General features: G+C 41.5%; 1 protein-coding gene across 5 annotated transcripts in view; it reads left to right on the forward strand.

The window, feature by feature from the left end:
- Window positions 1–21,019, forward strand: part of RNF144B (ring finger protein 144B) — a 91,761-nt gene that overhangs the window by 63,469 nt on the left and 7,273 nt on the right. For all 5 annotated transcript variants that reach the window (XM_083824064.1, XM_083824061.1, XM_083824060.1 and 2 more), the window contains 5 exons: window positions 1,735–1,839; window positions 10,377–10,437; window positions 17,442–17,646; window positions 18,821–18,965; window positions 20,865–20,954. In XM_083824064.1, coding sequence (XP_083680190.1) covers window positions 1,735–1,839; window positions 10,377–10,437; window positions 17,442–17,646; window positions 18,821–18,965; window positions 20,865–20,954 — 606 coding nt within the window. The remainder of the gene's footprint in view (window positions 1–1,734; window positions 1,840–10,376; window positions 10,438–17,441; window positions 17,647–18,820; window positions 18,966–20,864; window positions 20,955–21,019) is intronic.

A 21,019-nucleotide genomic window follows, 5' to 3' on the forward strand; every position in this document is an offset into this window, starting at 1 on the left:
CCTATATTCTTCTAAACGAATACTATTCAGATATTTATAAATCAAACGTATTTTTTTTTAAAATGCCACTAAGTTAATTTGCTTCTACTTGCTTGAACTGTGTGTAGTCCATCCGAATTAACCAAGAAGGTGTGGACAGGGACATTTCAGTGGAGGGACAGAATAAAGAGGAAACCTCGTTTCCGTTTTTTGAACTCCTAGGTAGCCTGACATTTAAGAGGATACCAGCTTTCCAATAAAAATACAAATGAGGAAATTTCTTTAATTGGAGCCCGTTACACAAAGCCTTCTCAGAACAGTCCAGACTAATGCAGGCTTGAATGTTAAATGCCCATAAATACTGGAAAAGCACTTTGCGAAGAGTCCTGGGACTTTACGCTCTGATTTCCCTCTCTGGCAGAGAGGCAGAGGTCTCGGGGACCTTACACTTTGACATACTTCTTGAAAACTGACAGGTGTTTAGCCAGGGAAACCCAAATTAGGTGCCCAAATGATGGACGGGCAGGTAGCGTTTAACCCGTTAGCTATCCTCAGAGGCACCCAGTGCTGCTGCTGGCCTTTGGGGATGGGAGCAGGGAGGAGAAGGGGAGCAGGAGCATCAGGGGAAGCAGCCGGCAGTATTGAGGAGGAGGACAGGTTTACCACATGGGCATGTAATAAAAAGCTGAAGAGTACAAAGCTTCCCTAGTCCTGCTGCTCATAAAATGTGTTGGTTTTCATTTACAGTAAACTATGCAAACTGATACCAAAATCTGCCAGAAATCCATGTCTTGTTACTTTTTACTTTTTAGAGTGATTAGCAATTTACTGTATGCTTTTTGAGCGTTTTCAAGGAGATGGTTGCTTTATTTTATTTAGAAGTGAGTTCATTTACTTGCCTGTGTACTTTGGAGATAAAATTAGAACAGCGCTCTTCAGTCCATTGCCCCAGTTTTATTTCATGACTTTACTGAAGATTGTATAGTAAGTGTAATAACAAGCCAGATACATTTGAAACTGGCATGCTAAATAAAATGTGAGGGGGAAGCAGAGGGCTTATTTTTTTGGAGAGGAGAGGCCTGCCATTTTTGTGTGATGAAACAATTCGGAAACATTCGTAAGAAGGTTTCCATGCTGGAAATGGACCTTGAACTGTTGCTTAATAGCCTAGAGGCTGATGATAAATCAAGGTAAATCATGGAAATGACCTGATCTCTGTGGGGCCTTGAGAGGGAGGAGAGACCTGATAGCTGCACATCTTGTAGGACAGATTATAACCTCCTCTAACCTCCTAGCCCTCCCCCTTTTATGGAGCTGGGAACAGTAGCCTCCTTCTTGTAAATGAGGTCTCCTACAGTGGGGACTCCTGGCTGAGAGTCTGAATTAAGAATGCAGGAGGAAAGACAAAAGAAAGAAGCCTGTTTAATTAGGATGAAAGATGCCCCCCCTCCCCATAATCTACCCAACCCAGTTGGGGGGAGCATAGGGGCTGTTAGCACTGAAGGGTCTGACTTGCTGACTTGGGTAAACACAATGCTCGGCAGATGAAGTCATGCATAATTAATTGTTCTTTGTTGCATTCTTTCCAATGTAATGACTTGTAACATTCACGCTTGTAATAATTGATGTTTTCTGTGTGCTGGAGCTTCAGGACAGCCAATTAAGGCAGTGGAGGTGGTAGCTGTGTAGTATCTCCAGCATCTGTGTGTTCCCAACATGTGGGCTGTAACTTTTTTTTTCTTTCTTTATTCCTAGTGCCTAAAACAGTACATGCAGCTGGCAATTCAAGAAGGTTGTGGATCTCCTATCACTTGTCCAGACATGGTATGCTTGAACCATGGGACCCTACAAGAAGCAGAGGTATCAACACTTCTTTCTTCCTCTTTTTTAACATAAAACCCCCCAAGTACTTTTCTTCATCTACATAATAAATATGATCATGTTCTTTTTCCTCCCTTTAATTACCTTTAATGAGCTTTTGGCAAGAAGCCTGACTGACAAGAGGAACTAGAAACAAGCAGATGTTTTTCAAGGGTTTTGCTCCTTTTTTTCCTTCTCTGTGCCTTGAGGAAGGGCTTACTTGGCATCCAGACAACTTCTGAATTACCCATGCAGGTGACTTAACCAGAACACCTTGTATCCTAGAATTGCTGAGCCTCCCTTAGTGCTGTCAATTAAAACAGATTTGATATGACTATAAACACTGAGATTCCAGCACCTCTTTAAACCCAAGAGCAAGAACACAAACTGATTGTATGCAAAGCCAGAACTTCTTCCTCCATATTTATATTGGAATGCAACAACCAATTTGCAGCCCGTATAAACATGCAAGACTGTATAATTGTATTCAAAGAAAGGTATCTGCACAGCACTGGGTGGAAGTAGGTCTTAAGAGAAAAGTGGCTCAGTTCCCAGGGCAGAGATGGGAGAGACTGAGAACTCAGAAGCTAAACGAGGTTTGGGCACAGCTGTTTGCACATCTGGCACATGCACAATCCCCCAGAGTAACATGAAGGTTCACTTTGAAAATCAAAGGCAGAGAAACTGGGGGGAAAATGTAGCTCCAAGACCTCCTTACACTGCCTGGGGCAAAGGGGTTCAAGGGGGCTGTCAGTGGCCCCCACCAGGCTGCCCGATGGCCTCCCAGCAGAGCTCCAACAGCCTCCAGGCTGACTTAGGGCTGGTGTAAAGTTTCTGAATTGGGCTTAGCGCCAAACCCATGACACGGGGAGGAGCTGCTGGCAGCGTGGCTGGAACCTTTATGCATGCCAGCTATTCTGTGCATCTAGAAAGCCATGGAAAAACGTGGGCAAATCTGATTTCACCCTGAGGCTATTCTTGCTTGCTTGCTCGCTCTGTGAGCCAGGTGAGCCACTGCTGGGCATGGGAACACAAGCAGAGATAAAAAAAGGTGGCTAAAGGATTTTGGCTCATTCAGTGCATTCTCTCTGCATTCACGTGCAGGAACAATGTCAAGGAGAATCAGACCTCCATCCGGAACTAAAGAAAAGCAGTTTATTTATTTATCTTCTGGGTTTCCTTAACCGCTATTTATACAGATGACATAACTGTGCTAGAGGTGTATAATCGTATTCAAATGCAATCATGCTATTTCTCACAAATTTTTCGTGTGTGGTTATTTTCTGCTGGAGAGAAAGGAGCAAACTCAATATTAACTCTGTATTAAGGAGTAAACTCAATTCCGTTCATTATGGAATGGGATTTTCCTCCAAGCAGGCATGCGAGAGTTAGACCCATTGGGAGGCAAAAGTTTTGACTGAACATGAGGGACCTCCTTTGTTCCATTGACACTGGCAGCTGTGCTCCTCCTCTCTGCTCTGCCACGAGGCTGGGAAGATGACACGCATCGAGGGGATCACCTCTAACCAGGGAAGGACTGCAGCCAAGTTGCAGTGGCTCTGCTTGCATAAGGGAAAGCAGATAGAAACACCGTCTCACACGGAACTGGAGAGAGTTACCAAGAATTAAATTTCTCCCCCAAAAAGTCATGATCTCTCCAGCATGAATTTGAGACACAATGCTTAGCTGAATCAGGACTTGGGAGGTGCAATTAATTTTTTTTTTTTCAAATGCTGTGCTGGCACATATTGGAGCTTTTCTTTGGCTGAATCCAGCCATTGTGGAAAGAAGTTAGCTGTTTCCCGTCCTCCTTTCTTCTGCATAGATGCCGAGAAGGTGTAGCGTTGTCCCTCCCACCTGTACCACCAGACTGAAGACAAATAACATTTATTGAAAATGCTGTTTTAAAAGAAGATTAGCAAATGGTAGGAAGAATTCTGCACTGTTGAATTAGGAACTATATATGCTATAGGAACTGTAAGGATGTATTTCCCATTAGTAAGCAGAAGAGCACTCAAGGGCATGTATTAGTGGACCATTAACTTAATCCTTGTGTGCTTTTTGGGGCTAAAGGCAGAATGACTAAACAACCCAAGATGTGCATTAGTGTCTGGTGGATGAATGAATATTCTGACACTCCCTCTTGGTGATGCACTTGAAACACAAACTCTCTGCTTGAAAAGCAAACAAGCTCCCAACCTCGTTAAAATGAACTGCTTATGTATTTTACCAAATACTTATTTTTTAATGAAAAAAATGTGAAAACAAAAGATGAACAATAGAATTAATAGACCGTCTCTATTAATAATCTGTAAGATTAGTAAGTAAACCACAGATTATCTGTGAGCACTCTGTATTCTCTTTTTTTTTCTTTTCTTTTCTATAAAGGCTGTTCCATGTGAAAATGCGGCCTTTGAAAGCTACTATTTAAAAAATAGAACCTTATTCAGATTGGAGACAATGTCCTTATATATGGCTATTGTTTGGCATGGAAGTACTATTTAGCCTTAGAGTTTATTCATTAGACACTCTGAAACTCCAGGTGTGGAAACATCAGCCTCCTCGCCTCCAGAAGGGCTGGTTGTTTGCTCTCTGGCCTCCGGCAGGAAAATGTTCATCACCACAACAGTGCCATGAGAAATGTCATACCTCTGGCAACACTTTCTCAACCATTCAGTAGTGCATAACTTAAAGATATTTATACTTGTGCGTTTAAAAGTTTGTCTTCTGGTAAACATTCAATAAAATATGTTAATATACGCATGTAGACTTTTTTATGTTTTTATTTTTATTTTTTTCTGAAAATTATGTGACTGTTACCTCTCCTGGGGGGAAAAATACATTGGTCCTTTTTTCTCCCCTGTGTTAGCATCAGGGTTTTGAAAAAGTGTATTTTTCAGGTCATGTCCATTTCAGACCCTGCTGTAACTGATGTTTAGCAGGCACTGTTAGAGTTTGGAGAAAAAACAGCAGTTCAAACTGTCTTTCGCATGAATGTGGTGTTAAATAGGTTCCTCTACTTTGGGCTAAATTGTGTCTAATTACGTTAGCTAACACACTTGTCTTGTTTGCTTTTTAAATGCCTTTTGCCCTAGCCTGCACAAGGGAGATAAGGTGAACTTAGACATAATTTGAAGTGAAGAAAAGCCTTTCCATTGACTTCAGTGCCTTATGGATTGAGTCCTGTTCAATAAGAAACCTGAACAATTAATAATAAAGCTTATAAGCAACTTAGAACACATAATATTTATGAAAGTTCATCTACTTTCCTCTGTCAGGGTCTTTATTCAAGATGTGTAACATTTCTTCAGTACTTACCAGTGACCTACTTGTCTTCTCTGTGAATAAAGTATGTTTTTGTCTTCTCAGTAAAATTCCTCAGTGTCACTGTAGTTTGGTACTAAATTATTAGAGCCTTTTCACTGCCCTGGACTTGATTCTGACACATACACTTCTTGTGTTGCTTTTGGCAGTGGAGAGGGCAAAAACTCAGGTTAACACTGTAAATGTGTGATAGAATTTCTTCCTATATTTGTCATGAAGAAATTAGCAAGTCTGAATAGTAGGCATGTGTCTAAATATTTCATTGGTGTTTGGGGAGTAAACTGCTTATTCACAGAGTATAGGAGATGTTGGGAGTTAAGGCTTAACTTCTGGTGAACTAGAACATGGTGTCTCTCCGGACATCAGAAGAAAATGTTTCAGGTTTTTTATTCTTTTAAAAAAAAGGAGTAAGTAATTTGAACTAGAAAATTGTACCTTTCAGTACTTTCAAAATGTGTTTTCTGAACCTCCTGTTTTGTTTTTACATTAACAAAAGCTAGTTGAAACTCGTACTTTCCCTGGCTGTTTTTGGTTTTGACAAACAGTGCACTTGAATAGAAGGAACTGTTCCACTACAGTGCTTGAAATCAAGTCTAAGCCTAGATCATATCTTGACCTGTTACATCAAGAAAGCAGCTGCTTTAAGTGTAGCTTGTTTTAAAGCAGAAATAAATGGATGTTAGTGGTGAGAAGGCAATGGTTTTGGCTACAGGCACTGTTTCAAATAGCTGGTTACACAGAAAAAGAAAGTTTAAAAGCCATCTTGTTAAATAAGATGTTTGTCCTTTCGCACTCTAATAGTACAATAAATGAAAATGCTTTGGGTTTCTTCCTGGAAGCAGAAGGTAGAAGGAACATCTTACGCTAATGCAGATCTCTTCAACCGTGCAGACTTCTCCCGTCTAGAATATTCCTGTCTCTCTTGAGGATTTGCTCCATTGATTTAATTGGAACAGTTAATATCCCTAACCTAAACAGAGGGTAATTTATTATGATTTGAAATGGTTTTACGTGGTGCAAATGCAATCACCAGTGTAAGCTGTGAATCAGGGTAAGTCTCGAGTGCATATAAGGACTTCCAATGTAGTACTCGCTTGGATGATTTCTAGTGGGTTGTGCTGTGCTGTTCCTAATGTCTGCATTGTTCTGAAGCTTGTAGAGTTGATGCCAACAAGGCACAGTGATGTATGTAATCTGATTTGAATTACAGTTGTGCAGGGAGCACTAAGAGAGAGCATCATTTGGGCTTTCCTTTTGCCTCCTGAGTTCAGCAAGGAGAAGTTTCCCTTTGCACTCAGTGCGGTTTCTGCTTATTGCCCCTCCATCTGTGTAAATTCCCGGTCTATGCCAGTGCTAACCTGGCAGAGGGTTGTCGACACTTTGCAAAGAGCTGATGAAACGGACAGTGACCCAGATCTTTGAATTCTTTACTGTGTTGTATTCCATACATAGCTGAGCAAAAATCCCTCTGGGAGTTGTTTTAAAATAAAGGCTTTATTTTTAATTTGAAAATTGGTTTACATTTTGCTAGGGGCGATCAAAATGGTAAAATGGGGAGGAAGGTGGGAAAATTTTGCAGGCCAACCTACTTTTTTCAGGGTCAAAATTTAAAAAAGTTATTTACTTGTTCTTAAGTAGATCTGAGGGAAGTAAATGCGAGTCTTTTGTGTGTGTGTGTCATTAAATAAGGGAAGAGCTCCTTGATAGAGAAAACTAATAAATTAATGTTTTGTGATTAAACTACTGAGCATAACAACCACAGCCCAAGTTAAAACTGCTTTGCACTACTTGCAAAATCAGACGCTGCCTCTGTGAGTGGGACTTCAGCAGAGCCGGGCAGTGCAGCCCTTTGCTGTTGGTGCTGCCAGTGCAGGATCTCTGCTTTCTGTGTGTCTGCTGAAGAGAGAAAGGGAGAAGGACTTGTCCTGATGAACTTTCCTCTCCAGGCAGTATCAAGACTTGATTCATATGGGTGTGAAAGGAAGTAAGGCCTATTCAGTTCTCTTGATTGCCTCCTTGCATCTCCTTTGAAAGCCTGAGAATAGGTGGAGCGGTGATTTTCCCTTTCCACTGTGGTAGCCAGTGTTTAAAAACAGGGGAGTTGTTCTTCCTTGGCTCTTGGTTACTGCACTGCCCAAGTTACAAGGAACAGTCTGCCCCTGTGTAAACTGAACTCAATTATTTCCAACTCTTTCATTTTCCTTCCTTTGCTCTTTTGTCTCGCATAGCAATAGCACCCCCGGTTATTGTACTGTAGTGGGCAATCTTTTGGGACACTTGGCAAGGGTCCAGCTGGAGCCTTTTGTGGTAGCGAGCTTTCAAAATTTTGCTTTTTTTTTTTTTCTATGGGTATTTTTACTTCAGGTGAAAGCTGCTGTTCTTAGTGAGACCTGCCAGTATTCGTGTGCTCTACAAGAGAACTTTAAATGAAGAAGTTGCCTGTGATGCATAGAAAACCAGAAAACTTATTTCAACTCCTACCGGTCTGATAAGTCTCAAATCAATGTCTTTTCATGAGAGGAGAGTCCTAGATTCTCATTTTGTTCAGAGGTTTAATGGTAACCTTAACCCAGTGCTTTTTATTAAAAAAAAAAAAAAGAAAAGAAAAAGAAAAAACACCTAAAACTTGTCCTGTAGCATTTCTTGTTGCATTGAATAATTTCTTAACCGAGAGTAAGAAATGTCTTGCTTTCTGGCGTGCTCATGCTCTTTCTCTTTTGGCCCTTTGCCACCTGCCTTGTTGCCAGTTTGCTTCCTCCCCAGGTTTCCATCCTGTGCCGAACCCCTGGGTGTGTGCAGTCGGGCAGGACAGGGGTGTTTGGGATGGGCTCCCAGATGGGGCTGAAAGAATTGCATGGAGATGAGCATTTAGACTCTGATGCCAAGCAGGAGGAGATAAGCACCTCATTGCCCAACCATGCTGTCCGAAAGCTGTCTTTACCATTGAACGTAAATGAAATTAGCAGCAGAAGGGACAGGCTGTGTGCGCCCAGAGCTGCGTACAGGGAGCCGGACCTGGGCTGCGAAGAGGCCGCATAGGAGGAAGAGCGGGGCTGGAGGAAGCCAGTGGGGAGGGCTGGCACAGTGAGGTCAGGTTTTCAATAGAAGAAAGGGATGCTTTCAGCACCAGCTCTGCTACCTATTGAAATCTGTGATAAAACTCCTAACTCTGCTCCCACTGTCATCAAAAAGGCCGATTTTTAACACATGGGAAATTCTGGGCTCAATAGAGCTGCACTTGAAAAACGGTTTGTTGAAAGCAAGAGCAAGCACAAAAAGGCCTCAGAAAACTACACAATTCACTCAAGTGGCTCTTACCCTTGCAGCACTGAGACTCGCTGTTTTAATTTAGTCATAATGAAGTAAAATTTAAAGTAGTTGCCAATGCTCACCCAGCTAGAGAAAAGCAGATGACTCTCTTTGTTTTCAGAACTCTGTTTAGATTTTAAGCTGCCCTGGGGAGACTGGGCAATACTGAAATGATGTCTTGTGGGTTTTGTGTAATTCCGTTGGTTGGCTTCATTCTTTGCTGAAGCTGCTGAACTTCACTCTTTTTGACTCGTTTGATTAAGTTGTTATTTGTTTTCCAAGAGTGTTTCAGCTAACTTCTGATGAACAGGTGAAGAGTTTTCCAGGAAGCTCTCTGTGTTAGTCATACTAAAGTATCCATGAAAGTACTTTCATATTAAAAATACTTCACACCCTGAATTCAGAAGCTGAATGAGGACAGTACTTTGACCACAGAACTGATTCACTAGACTACGAGTATGGTTTGTGAAGATGTGTCAGTGTTTCCCAGTTAGCTGAAAAATCCTTTGATTTCTTCAATTATAAGTTTTTTAAGCACCTTCGAACACTTAAATCTGGAAAACAGTGGCATTGGTTTAGGTCAAAGATTGATCCAAAAATCTGCTTCAAAATGCAATTTTAATTTCATTTGATTTGAGACCTTAATAAAGTGATTTGTTGTCTTGCAAATGGATATATTCTCTGCTATTATTTTTTCCAACTGCCAAAGCAGAGGTATTTACAACACGAGATTGAATATACATTGAATTTTTCTGTCTTTGTATTTCTTCTCATGAGTGCCTTGCAACACAACCCAGAAGGATAGCAAGGGCCAATTTCTACTCCAATGAGAGCAAAATTTTACCTTTACAGTAATCTGAAGGTCCATTGGGGGCTACTGGAGGTGAAGGTTGAGAACCCTTCATTTCCAAGCTGTCAGGTCTGTGTTGTCTCACAGGGCTCCAAATGATCAGGTCTTCTACTGGTATTAGTCCAGGTTTATTTTTAGGAAAAGAATAAGTCATTTAGGTAGGCACAGAAAATTTTTCAGTGCTGGCTACATTCTGCAATGTTATGAATGGATCAAATAAGAGAATTATCTCATATTTTGAATTCAACAAACATTTGGCTTCTCAAGTATCTGACAAGTTTCGTTCGAACCCCTCCTTACACTGTATGCAGGTTTGGTTATTAGTTTTAAATACTTGGTTATTTCACATGGACTGGAGAGCAGAGCATTTATCCGTTTAGGCTGTTAGCTTAATTATGGTAATGCCCAAAATGTATTGACAAAGCCTGATTGTCTATGCCAACTAGATTGTTAACTTTAGTTCCCAGTGGGCTTGTGCATGTCTAAGGCAAATTCCAATTGCAGTGGCATTAACCGTCTTAGTCCAGGAAAAAAAAAAAAGAAAAAAAAAAGAAAAAATGCATTTTTTACATGAAGAAAAAATGGAAACCAGACTGGCTTTTTTGTTCCCGAGAGCTAACTGGCTCCTACCATAAAGACTGGGAGACATGAATGAGCAATCGTTTGTTTGGACTGTATTCTTGTGCATGAACAACAGACTTCAGTTTCCAAGGCTGGCTAGCTGTCACCCTTCATTACATTAAACAAACATGAAATAAAACAAAGAGGTTGAAGTAAATACAGAACCCCAAAAGAAGGCTTTCCTGTGCATGGTAAGAAGGACTTGGGCTGAACTACTGTGCCGTGCAGTTGAAATAGGAGAGACCAAGAACTACTTTATACTTTGAAGAAGGAAGTCTAAGTGTGGAGAAATGTGGTGGTGAAAAGTATGCAGAAAAAGAAGGTGGATATGAGAGCTGGATCAGGAGAGCAGACAAGTAGAACAGGGTGCTTATTAAATTTTCTCAAGTCTCTAATTGTTTCTAATGATTTTTCTGTTTGTTTCTCATTTCAGATTGCCTGTTTGGTGCCTGTTGACCAGTTTCAGTTGTACAAGAGGCTGAAGTTTGAACGTGGTATGAGTCGTTTTGGTTTCTATTACCTCGAGTTTTAAAGTGTCAGTAGAGGCAGCAATATTACATATTGCAGAGCACTCTGCCTTAAGACAAAGCATGCTGGGTGAGTTAAGGAAGAGATGGAGAAGATGTCATTGTTTTGAAATATACATCCACGAGGATCTTCAAAACTTCTAGGAGATACAGACCCTGCTGTCTGATAGAAACTTTTGCAAGCATCCCTAGAAGAGATTTTTCTCACAGAGAAGCCTTGTGTGTATTCTGCTAGTATATTTAATTTTTTTTTCCTTGAGGGATAATTGGACCCCTCATTACTGAGTAAGGCATAGTAGTAAGGAGTCTTGAAACTGAAGATCTTACTGGTGCCAAGCTTTGGTATGTCAGAGGTCAGCATTCTGCTTCAGGAGATGATTCCTTGCCAAGGCTGAAGAAGACACTTGATAGTCAGAAAGATGAGATCCCATGCTGATTTTGAAGACTGACACCAACTTGAAAGCCCAGCTGGAAGTTGTAGTATTTTTCAAAGAATTTGCATTGTGGTAGCTCGCAGAGTAGGGTATCTGGGACTGATCAGCTCTAACTCTGTCTTCAAGCTTTCCTCTGAAGTCTGTATTTGTGCTCTGCTTTATATGCATGCTTAGATGCAGAGGAATTGGGAATAAGAATGAAATGCAGAGGTTCATAAAAGTTAGGTATATTAATGCACTTAAAAAAATGTTCAGATAGAAGATTATATGGGTTTTTACTGAATCTCATCTGGACTGAAGTTCAGTGAGATGACCATGAAGTACAAAACCAACAAAATAAGTACACCCAAGCGTGCCCCAGAGGTCGTGGGCAGATGCAGATTGTAGCTGTGGTCTGCAGGTACTCGGGACAAAGAACAACAAAAAAATCTCAAACTCAGCTTTCATTTTTGATTTCTTTCTCCCATTCTACCTTCTTGTTTACCTTTAATTCCTTAGGAAGTCCCTCTAGTTCATAACCCAAGCAGTGGCTTGTCTACAGTCCTAGAAAGTAGAAATCACAGCTTGTTAAATAACATATTAAGGGGTTAAGAAAGTGAGGCATTCTTGCAATACATTAATCTCTTTTACATAAAACCTTTTTTTAACTGAAGACTGTGAAACTAATGATTTCCTGGTATCTCTTCCTCTACAACTAGCCAAAGCTGAACTCATGATCTTTTGTCCAACTCCCTGTTACATTTTTTTTTTTACTGCCTCCCACTCTCAGAAACCTGGAACTTGTCTGTTTTTTAAATCCTCCTTCCCTTTTCCTTCTTGCCTAAGTCTTGCAAATCCTCCTCCACCTCCACTGCCTTTTTTCATGATGTTTTTAGATCTGTCCTTTCTCCTCTGATGAGTAAACTGGCATCCAAGCAGCAGGCTTAAACCGAGACTTTTGACCTCGCGTGCCCCAGCAATAAAGTGAACTTACTGATGCCTGGGAACACAACCTGCTAACTCAAGTTGTGTCCTGGACACCAGCACTAATGCCACCCCCAGCCAGGACCTTTCTCCTGTCCCAGGTTTAGCATTGCCCCCTAAGGCTGACCTTTCTACACTTATCAGTTGAACCTGGCTTGCGGGCTTCTGCTGGCTGAAGCTCTCTTCTCAGACCTGACCACAGCCCAGCAAAGCTTGCCTGCCCAAACCAGCAGCAATGCCGACCTGATGGTCCTTTTGTGAATCTAGCAATAAGCCTTGATGATGGCAGCTGCTGGGTCCAGCTTCTGACCCGGTGTCTGCTCAGGGACTCCTGACAAATGAGATCTGATGCACAGCTTGTGCCTCTGTCGGCATAAGTGAAACCCAGCCCTTTTCAAACCTTGTGTTACACAAAGCCCAGGCTGCTACTGCCTAGCTCTTGCCTCTCCCACAGACTCCTGCCAACCACAACCACTGTGTAGCCTCACGATCTCTTTTCACACCAGCCCTAAGGCAAACTCAGCTGCAGCTCCTTGACCTACCAGCAAGTGTAGTCCATTGGTCTTTGCATTCAGTGATAGGTCTTTCCCTAAAAACACGTGAACTCCAGTCAGGATGCAGCTCAATGGCCAGAGCTGATGTCAGCCAAGCCAAGTACACCTTCAGAGGACCACGGATTCACTGGAATTATGTAATGATAGAGAATACCTCAAAGAACTGAAATACAGTGTAATAGTAGCATGGCTGTAGTCAGCTTTTCAAGTTCATTTAAAAATGAAGAAAAAATTTACGTATGAAATATTTTGAGCTCCCTTTTCTTCGTGGTCCTCAGTTTTTTTCTTCAGATCAGGCACTAGGGAAAGGCTAGCTGGAGTTAGCTAGGGTTGTTTTTTGCTGCATGGTAAGGGAAAGAAATAGAAAGCAATGTGTTTTCCAGATGTTGCTGTCTGAAGTGTACTGTCCTCTTTTCCACATTTGCAAATACAATAGGCCAAATTCTGATTCTTAAAATAGGCAGGTACTAGGCTGTCCTTCGTTACTTTTGCTCTGATCAACAAAACCCAATATTCAAACCCTTCCACTTGTTATATTTAGACCCTTCTGCTCTCAGCTTTATTCTGTTGAGATATGGGCTGTCTGTCCTCCATCTTGCTTTGGTTTCCCCTTTGCTTTACTAGAAATGCTGGACATAAGTAACCAACTGCATGGGTAAGTCTTTCTGCTCTTGCTTTGTGGTCTTTTCTCACCAGTCTTCAGGTGATTGGTAAAGCCAGTGCTTCTCATCCTTACAGACATTTTTTGTTAAGAGATTAATTTTGAGAAAAATTTTGAAGACATGAAGAACTTAGACATCCAAAAGCTGTTTTCCCTATCTTTGCTAGCTGTTTTAATACAATATGTTTCCTCTCTATTACCTTATTTCTAAGAAATTGGACAGATAATATTGGGTTAAAAGGTTGTGAGAAGTAACTGGCATACGATTTAATGTCTATATGCAATTGCATAGTCTGATACTGAAAGCACTGAAAATATTCGGTCCTCTTGTGTTCTTTGTGTTCTTAGTATGCAAATGTTTCCAGGCTTTAAACCAAGCTTTCCTACATATCTATAACTTATCAGGACCTAGTCACAGGGCTTCTGTGCAATCCATCTTAATAGAAGAAACAGGAATTGCTGTATGTCTGTTTAGGATGGGGTTGTTGTGGGCATCAGAAATAACAAAATAGTGGAATAGGATGTGGTTAGGACACACGCAGTGTATTTCTGTTTCTCTGACAGTTGCCCAATAGGCCTAGTGAAAGATGGTGAGAACCTCCTTTTTATGCCTGACTGAAAAGCAGTGCATTAAAAGACAGGTGTTCCTAATATTTTGTGGAGTGCACGGGGCCACCTTTTCGGTAGGTACCTCGTCTAAGCCAGAAATTCTTCGTTCTTCAGAGTGCTGCATTTCCCCTGTTTGCATCACACATCTCACCTGCTTGCTTGTGCGTTTTGTGAAAGCTGGCCAGATCCCTGCCTCTTACTGTCACGGTCTGGGGAAGCTTTCCTCCTGAGAGTAGAATGAGCGTGGCTGAACTGGCTGTGAGGAAGCAGGGAAAAGGCTCAAGAGAGAAATAGCCCTAACCAAAAGACTGAACATCTTGTCAGAGTAAAATGATAGCCTCTTTCCTTTTTTTGGCTGCTCCTTTTTATTTTATTTTTTTTTCTGGTTTCGCTTGTACTCCATGGTAAAGCAAACAGTATGAGACAGCATGGATTGCAAAACACCATCTGTAGGTTCTTTGTAAAATGGAGGAAGTGGGAGAGGAGGGAGTTTCATTTTATGCATCACATCTTACTGCAAAAAACTTGTAAAAATCAGTAAGACTTACAACCCTTTGCCCAGTGGATGTCAAAACCAGACATCCTGTCTTTCATCCAAAACGAGGATATGAGAATTTAGGTTTCCAAAGTTGAGCATGCTATCTGCAGGAACTGCAGTTTTTTTCTCATTTTAACTGTTGTTTATCAACAGAAAACATATGGAACCTATCGTGGGAAGACTTAAATGCAATAGTCAATAACAGGGCATGGTCTTACCCAGTTCAGAGCATCATCTCTGAAGGAAGCTACAGAAATAATGAGTTCTCAGGCAGGATGCTATTTAAAAATGCTTGGATGGCTTGTCCACCCCTGTCTCTTTCTTCTCCTCACAAATGAAGCTACAAACTGTCTTTTTCTGGCTTTAATTCAGTTCAAAGCAAAATGTTTGTTTGCTTTTGCTGGTAGAGGAAGCACGTGTAAGAGAATAAGGGGAAAGAAGGTAACTAAATTCATGGAATGGCTGGAAAAGAAGGTAGATGGTACAGGTGTTTTTCTGGCACTGCCTAAATTATAGATTAAAGCCTTTGCTATGGATGCGGAAAGTCTCCACATCTGTCAGAGGACTCTGACACAGATTAATATATTACCTGTAGTTGCAATAACTACATGGAGGGATGGAAAATAGATGAATGTAGCAAAGCCCCTGACTTAGTGTCCCATATGACAGTGACCAATATGCCTACTTTAAATATGGGAGACTACATGCTAGTCTTTGTTGAAAGAGGTTCAAACTCATGTCTCTTGACTGCCTTGCCTGGTAGTCAGATCATGGCCCAGGTGAGTATTGTCCCTGCCACCACTGTGCATCCAGATTGTAGTAGCATCAATGGAAACTGAAAGCCAAACACAGGATTATATGATAGCCTGACCCAGAGGACACCTTCAGAAAAGAAGGGGTCTCAGCTTGTCTTGAGCAGAGGAGTTGAATGAAATTCTCTCCTATACGCTTGCTCTCAAATATTAAATAGAAAAAAGGTGTTAGTGGTTACTCCTCTGCTGGTGGCTTTGCTAACATGATCATTTAAAAATGGCTTCTTCTCTAAGTATCTGTCAAGAATCACCCTGAATGTGTGAATAGTTTTAGGATAAACCAAGTTGTATTTTGGTGTGGGTTTACTGTTCACCCCAAAAGACACCTCCAAAACTATCAGGAAACTCTGAGCTACCAGTGGATTAGGCTGAAGTTAGTTTGTTTCAGTCAGGGAGGGAGATTGCCTGTAAGGGTTTTTGTTTGTTTGTTTTCCCATAGCTTTGAATCATAGAATGGTTTGGATTGGAAGGAACCTTAGAGATGATCTAATTCCAACCCCCCTGCCATGGGCAGGGACACCTCCCACTAGATCAGGTTGCTCAGGGCCTCATCCAACCTGGTCTTGAACACCTCCAGGGATGGGGCATCCACAGCTTCTCTGGGCAGCCTGTGCCAGTGCCTCACCACCCTCTGAGTGAAGAATTTCTTCCTTATATCTAACATAAACCTACCCACTTTTAGTTTAAAGCCATTACCCCTTGTCCTGTCACTGCACTCCCTGACAAAGAGTCCCTCCCCAGCTTTCCTGCAGGCCCCCTTTAGGCACTGGAAGGCCGCAATAAGGCCTCCCCGGAGCCTTCTCTTCTCCAGGCTGAACAACCCCAACTCCCTCAGCCTGTCTTCATAGGAGAGGTGCTCCAGCCCTTCATCATCTTTGTGGCCCTTCTCTGGACTTGTTCTGATATGTCCACGTCCTTCTTGTGCTGGGGTCCCCGGAGCTGAATGCAGTGCTCCAGGTGGGTGCTCACTAGAATAGACAGGGAGAATCACCTCCCTCAGCACCCCCAGGTCCTTCTCCTCAGGGCTGCTCTCAATCCATTCTCTGCCGAGCCTGTATTTGTGCTTGGGATTGCCCCAACCCAGGTGCGGGACCTCGTGCTTGGCCTTGCTGAACTTCATGAGGTTCGCACAGGCCAGCTGTGAAGAAGCTGGAAGTTTTCAAGTCGAACACAGATGTCTGACATACTGGAAAAGAACTCAGTTTCTAAAGTACATTAGGTTATGAAGGTTGTGGGATGTCTTCCCCAGGCGTTGATGTGTACTTTTATCTATTTACTGCTTACGTTTTATTTTTCTACTGTTTATGTATCTACTGTTTTACTTCTTTGAACACAATTCTAGTTGTATGGTTTCTAGTTTCTAGATGTCTGGATGCTGAATTGATACCATTGTTTATCATGCTGGCTGGAGCATCTGCTAGATATCCATCCACCAGCCCCCTGCAATGTGAGCTACCAGCAACCTCCTGTAAAGAAGCAATGCAGACAGGAGTGTACACAGCAGGAAATGCCTTCAACTGTTTCAGCAAAATTTGGCAGAGAACATATGTCAGGGGCCCTTGTGTGGCCTTTTGTTTGCTTTTACCTGCTGGAAGTAGAGAAGAACTCTGTAATGGCTTTTGAGATCTCACAGTCAGGGATTTCCGTGCTTTACTGAGGCATTCCCCCCATCCATTTTCATTGGTGGTCCCAGAGAGCTCCCAGGGAGGGAGGAGATGCAGGGTGGGAGTGTTTGGCTGGGCTGCATTGACTTGAGCAGTGTGAAGTGAACACACAGTGGACAACCCTAACAGTGGATGTGATTCATCTGGGTTTCTGCTGCAAGTCCAAAGTCCTCAGATGAAGGTTGGGGAGCAAGAGAAAGAATCAACATTTATCATTTGCTACCGTGTGCCAATGTTTCCACTCATGAACTTACATTGACTATTGTTATAATTGGACACCTGACAAATACTGATCATATAATAAGGTGAATATTAATCACTTAAAAGAGCGTGGGGGAAATAAGGTACAGAAAATGACTTGATCTTAATTTAATGACAGTTCTCCTGCTATTTACATGAATGATGCGACATGGTTTCCACATGTGAAAGACAAAATGGTACATGCTTCTCAGAAAGCATTAGTTGTCTTCATCTTTTGTACCCTCCTATAAAGGCAAAGAATATGTCCCTTGTAGTATGTTGCTGTTATTGTGATGCTTCCAGTGCAGCTGCTGTTGCAGAATACCATTTCAGACCTGCCTGCAGAAAAGTAGGCTCAAAAGCCCATGAGCACAAGTGCAGAGGGCCTCAACTTCCCCATGCCCATGCAGAACTGGATCTTGCATACCTAGACATGTCACTGGAATAAGAAGGGGACCATATGACCAGTTTTATTTCTGTCTCTGTTACATCTCAGAAGTCCACTTGGACCCCGAGAGAACATGGTGCCCTGCGGCTGACTGCCAGACAGTGTGCTGTATTGGGCCGAGCGAGCCAGGAGTGCCGGTGCCAGTGGAGTGTCCGGCTTGCCACCTGACGTTCTGCTCCTCTTGCAAGGAGACGTGGCACCCACAGCGCCTGTGCCCAGACAACCAAACTACTCTGGTACCAACAGAGCAGGGGTAAGAGAGGAACCCACAGGAGCCATGTGATCTTTTGGTTTGTTTTGGCATGAAGTGCTCACTCTGTGTCTAATGTCAGTTTCATGGAACTGCTTCCATCTGGTTTCTTAGGTGCATCTCTGATACTATCCACCTCTGCTGGCGTTCCCTAAATATAATTCCAATCTAATGATTATTTTAAATTATACATTTTCTTTTTAAAAAAATTCTTAATATTATTTGGGTACTTACCAAATTTTGGGATGCCACTGACACTGCTGAAAGGTGAAATCCACCAGGGCTTTCAGTCCTCCTAAAGACCTTGTTTGCATGGTAGAATTATAACATGTACCTGTACAAAACATCCAGTACACTAATATTCTGGGATCCAAACTTTGCTTGTATTGTGATTAAGAAATTACCTCTGCTTTATATTTACAGAATTTCTACATAGAAAAATCTTAACTTCAATGAAGAGTGGGTGTGCAGTGTCCCATTTGGTGGGAGAAATATGATTTAAGTTAATTTTACGTAGGTGCAAATAACCCACAGGTCAGGTTGCATAAGGCATTAATCTACAGAAGGAAAACACTTATTTGTTTAGATTATATAATGTCTGTGGCCATCCATCTTTGTTTTCTGAATCAGATAAAGTTCAGTCATGTATATTCAAAGTTTTCTGTTGCCTTTTGTAAGAAATTAAAGACTTAAAACCTAAAGATTCTGCTTGCTAGAGACTTCATCAGATATGAGTTGCCAAAGATGTCTCACCATAATTTCTCTCGCCCAGGTTTGATCCTTGGCTTTGGTGGAGTTTAAGTTATTCTGTGACATGGCAAGGACAATGCCATGAGTTACATAACCCAGTTCTTCTGTTAATGTGTTGTGGAAGCACTCTTACCAAGTGCTGATTTTTAATGCTGTAGGTGATATGTTGGTGGGTATAGTCAGTGTTGGCTTTATTTAGCATGAAAGACCAAGAGAATAGCCTTTCAACTTTACATGATATAAAATCCTTCACTTATTACTGAGTATACTTTGGTGTATTCTGAATATAATAAGCCTCACATTAAGTGCATTAAGACAATAACATTAGATGCTCTGAATAGTAAGTACAATACACATTAGGTAGTGAATCTGAGTATCACCTATAATTATATTTACATTTCACTCTAATGTTTCCTTACTCTTCTAGATCACTTATTGGAACAGAGACAGAGGCACCAATTAAGCAGTGCCCAGTTTGTCGGATCTACATTGAGAGGAACGAGGGCTGTGCTCAGATGATGTGCAAGAACTGCAAACACACGTTTTGCTGGTACTGTCTACAGAACTTGGATGTAAGTGCTGCAGATTAAAAATAGATACAGGGTAACCGGGGTAACCCATAGAAGCTTCCCAACAACTCTTTGATGTTCTAGTGAATCTCCTGGCTCATTTCAGCTTCTAACTTAGAAGCACAGAATGCTTTGGGTTGGAAAGGACCTTAAAGATCATCTAATTCCAATCCCCCTGCCATGGGCAGGGACCCCTTCCACTAGTCAAAGGAACTTCATTCACTTCATTCTTTTCTTCTCACTAATAAAAGTACTATCCAGTGCTTTTATTTATATCAATATCCTTCTTCCATAAAGGATTATAGCCATATCCAGAGGTCCCACGGTAGGTCTTTGAGGGAACTGGGACAGATTGGTTACTTTCTGGAGGTCCATTATAGCACTGCCTTTCACTCATTCCCTCTTCCCATGCAGAAGCCAAAAATAGTTTGAGAGTCAGGGAAATAAGTTTCTCGTGCTTGCTCCAACTGCAAGGATCACAGCCTGTCCAAAAAATGGTACGGTACTGGGTGAAGGCAGTTGTTTCAAGGGAGGGTACATTAAGAGCTTGTATAAACTTGGTCTTCTTTGCTAGTCCATCTCTAGTGCTGTGTTGCTGAAGAGAGCGATTATTTAGTAGGCTTGAGGGTAAAACTGTTGCATTATCAACATGGGTTATGAAACGCAGGTGGCTAATTATTTCTCAAGTGATACCAACTAGTCTCAACTTTTGTGGACCTTAAGTTTTCTAGTAGGATTAAGAGTACAAGAAGTAATGTACTCGTATATGTGACTGCTTCCCTTTTTGGCACAGTCATTAATAACACCGGTGAGAATGTGAAAATAACTTTACCAGCACTTGAAATAAAATATCAAAAGATGCACGACTTTTCTTCTTTTTTTTGTACTCCTCAGCTAGCAAACAATGAGACTTCCTCATTCTTCAGCCTTCCTTTTCTCAGAATGCTTAGCAAGTTTCACTTAATGTTATGTCCCATTTTTGGATGCAGGAGTGTGCTTTTTCGACATCAGACTAGTGGCTTGCCTCAGAGTACATACAGTACACAATGAATGCTTAAAACTTTGCTGAACTGGAAGACCATCAGATTCTCCCTTTCTGCAGACATGTCCTTACAAAGTTTTAGTCTGTTCAAGAGGACAAAGAAAAAAGAAACTGTAGCTGTCCGATTCAAATGTAGTTTTTCTAAATGAGCAGGGTTAAGGGAAATCCAGATTTAGATGTGGGTAATACCTGCAGAGCTGAAGAGTAAGGCTGAAGAATGAAAGAGGAAGCAGCATTAGGTCACAGCACAGCTGGCAAGGGTAGAGTAATGTGGAGCATTAGTCATCTTCTGAAGAAAAAATAGATATTTTAGTAATATTGGGAAAAACAAAAAGAAATGGCGATTTCTATTTTTTTATAAAAACAAAAAGAAACAGGGATTTCTGTTTATTTTATATTTTATTTTATTTATTTCATTTTATTTTCAATTTTCCTGTGAAGCCTAGTAAGAAAAATGACCTGAAGGGACAGCAGAACGGAGGGTAGAAGTACCTTAGGAAGGTGATACCTGAGACTGCTAACTTTCAGAAATGTCTTGATTACAGGCCCCTTTAGCATCACCAAATTACAGACTAGGTAATTTTGTCATAAATGCAATGCAGATATAGTTGTCCAAAGCTTTTTAGAAGTGGAGGAAGGAAGATGCTATACAATATTTTGGATTCCAAATACACTACACTTTTTGGAATTGCAAGAAGGTTTTCTAGATAATTATTTGGAAGGTTGGTGAATTTCCCTGCCAGCAGCAGGTAATTTTACAGCAGTGTCAGGGAAGTTGTATTTCCAGTCCAATCTTGAACATGTCCCTGCATGTCCCCATACTGTAACCTTCTCTTACAGCTTCTTCTTTTGTTTTTTAGAACGACATCTTCTTAAGACATTACGACAAAGGCCCTTGCAGAAACAAGCTAGGCCACTCACGTGCTTCAGTGATGTGGAACAGGACACAGGTGTGTTTCTAGTCAGCTGAACAGAGCAATCATGCATTTGTTAAGCAGAGATTTTACCCTTCAGT

Source organism: Anser anser (assembly GCF_964211835.1).
Source record: "Anser anser genome assembly, chromosome: 2".
NCBI classification, from domain to species: domain Eukaryota; kingdom Metazoa; phylum Chordata; class Aves; order Anseriformes; family Anatidae; genus Anser; species Anser anser.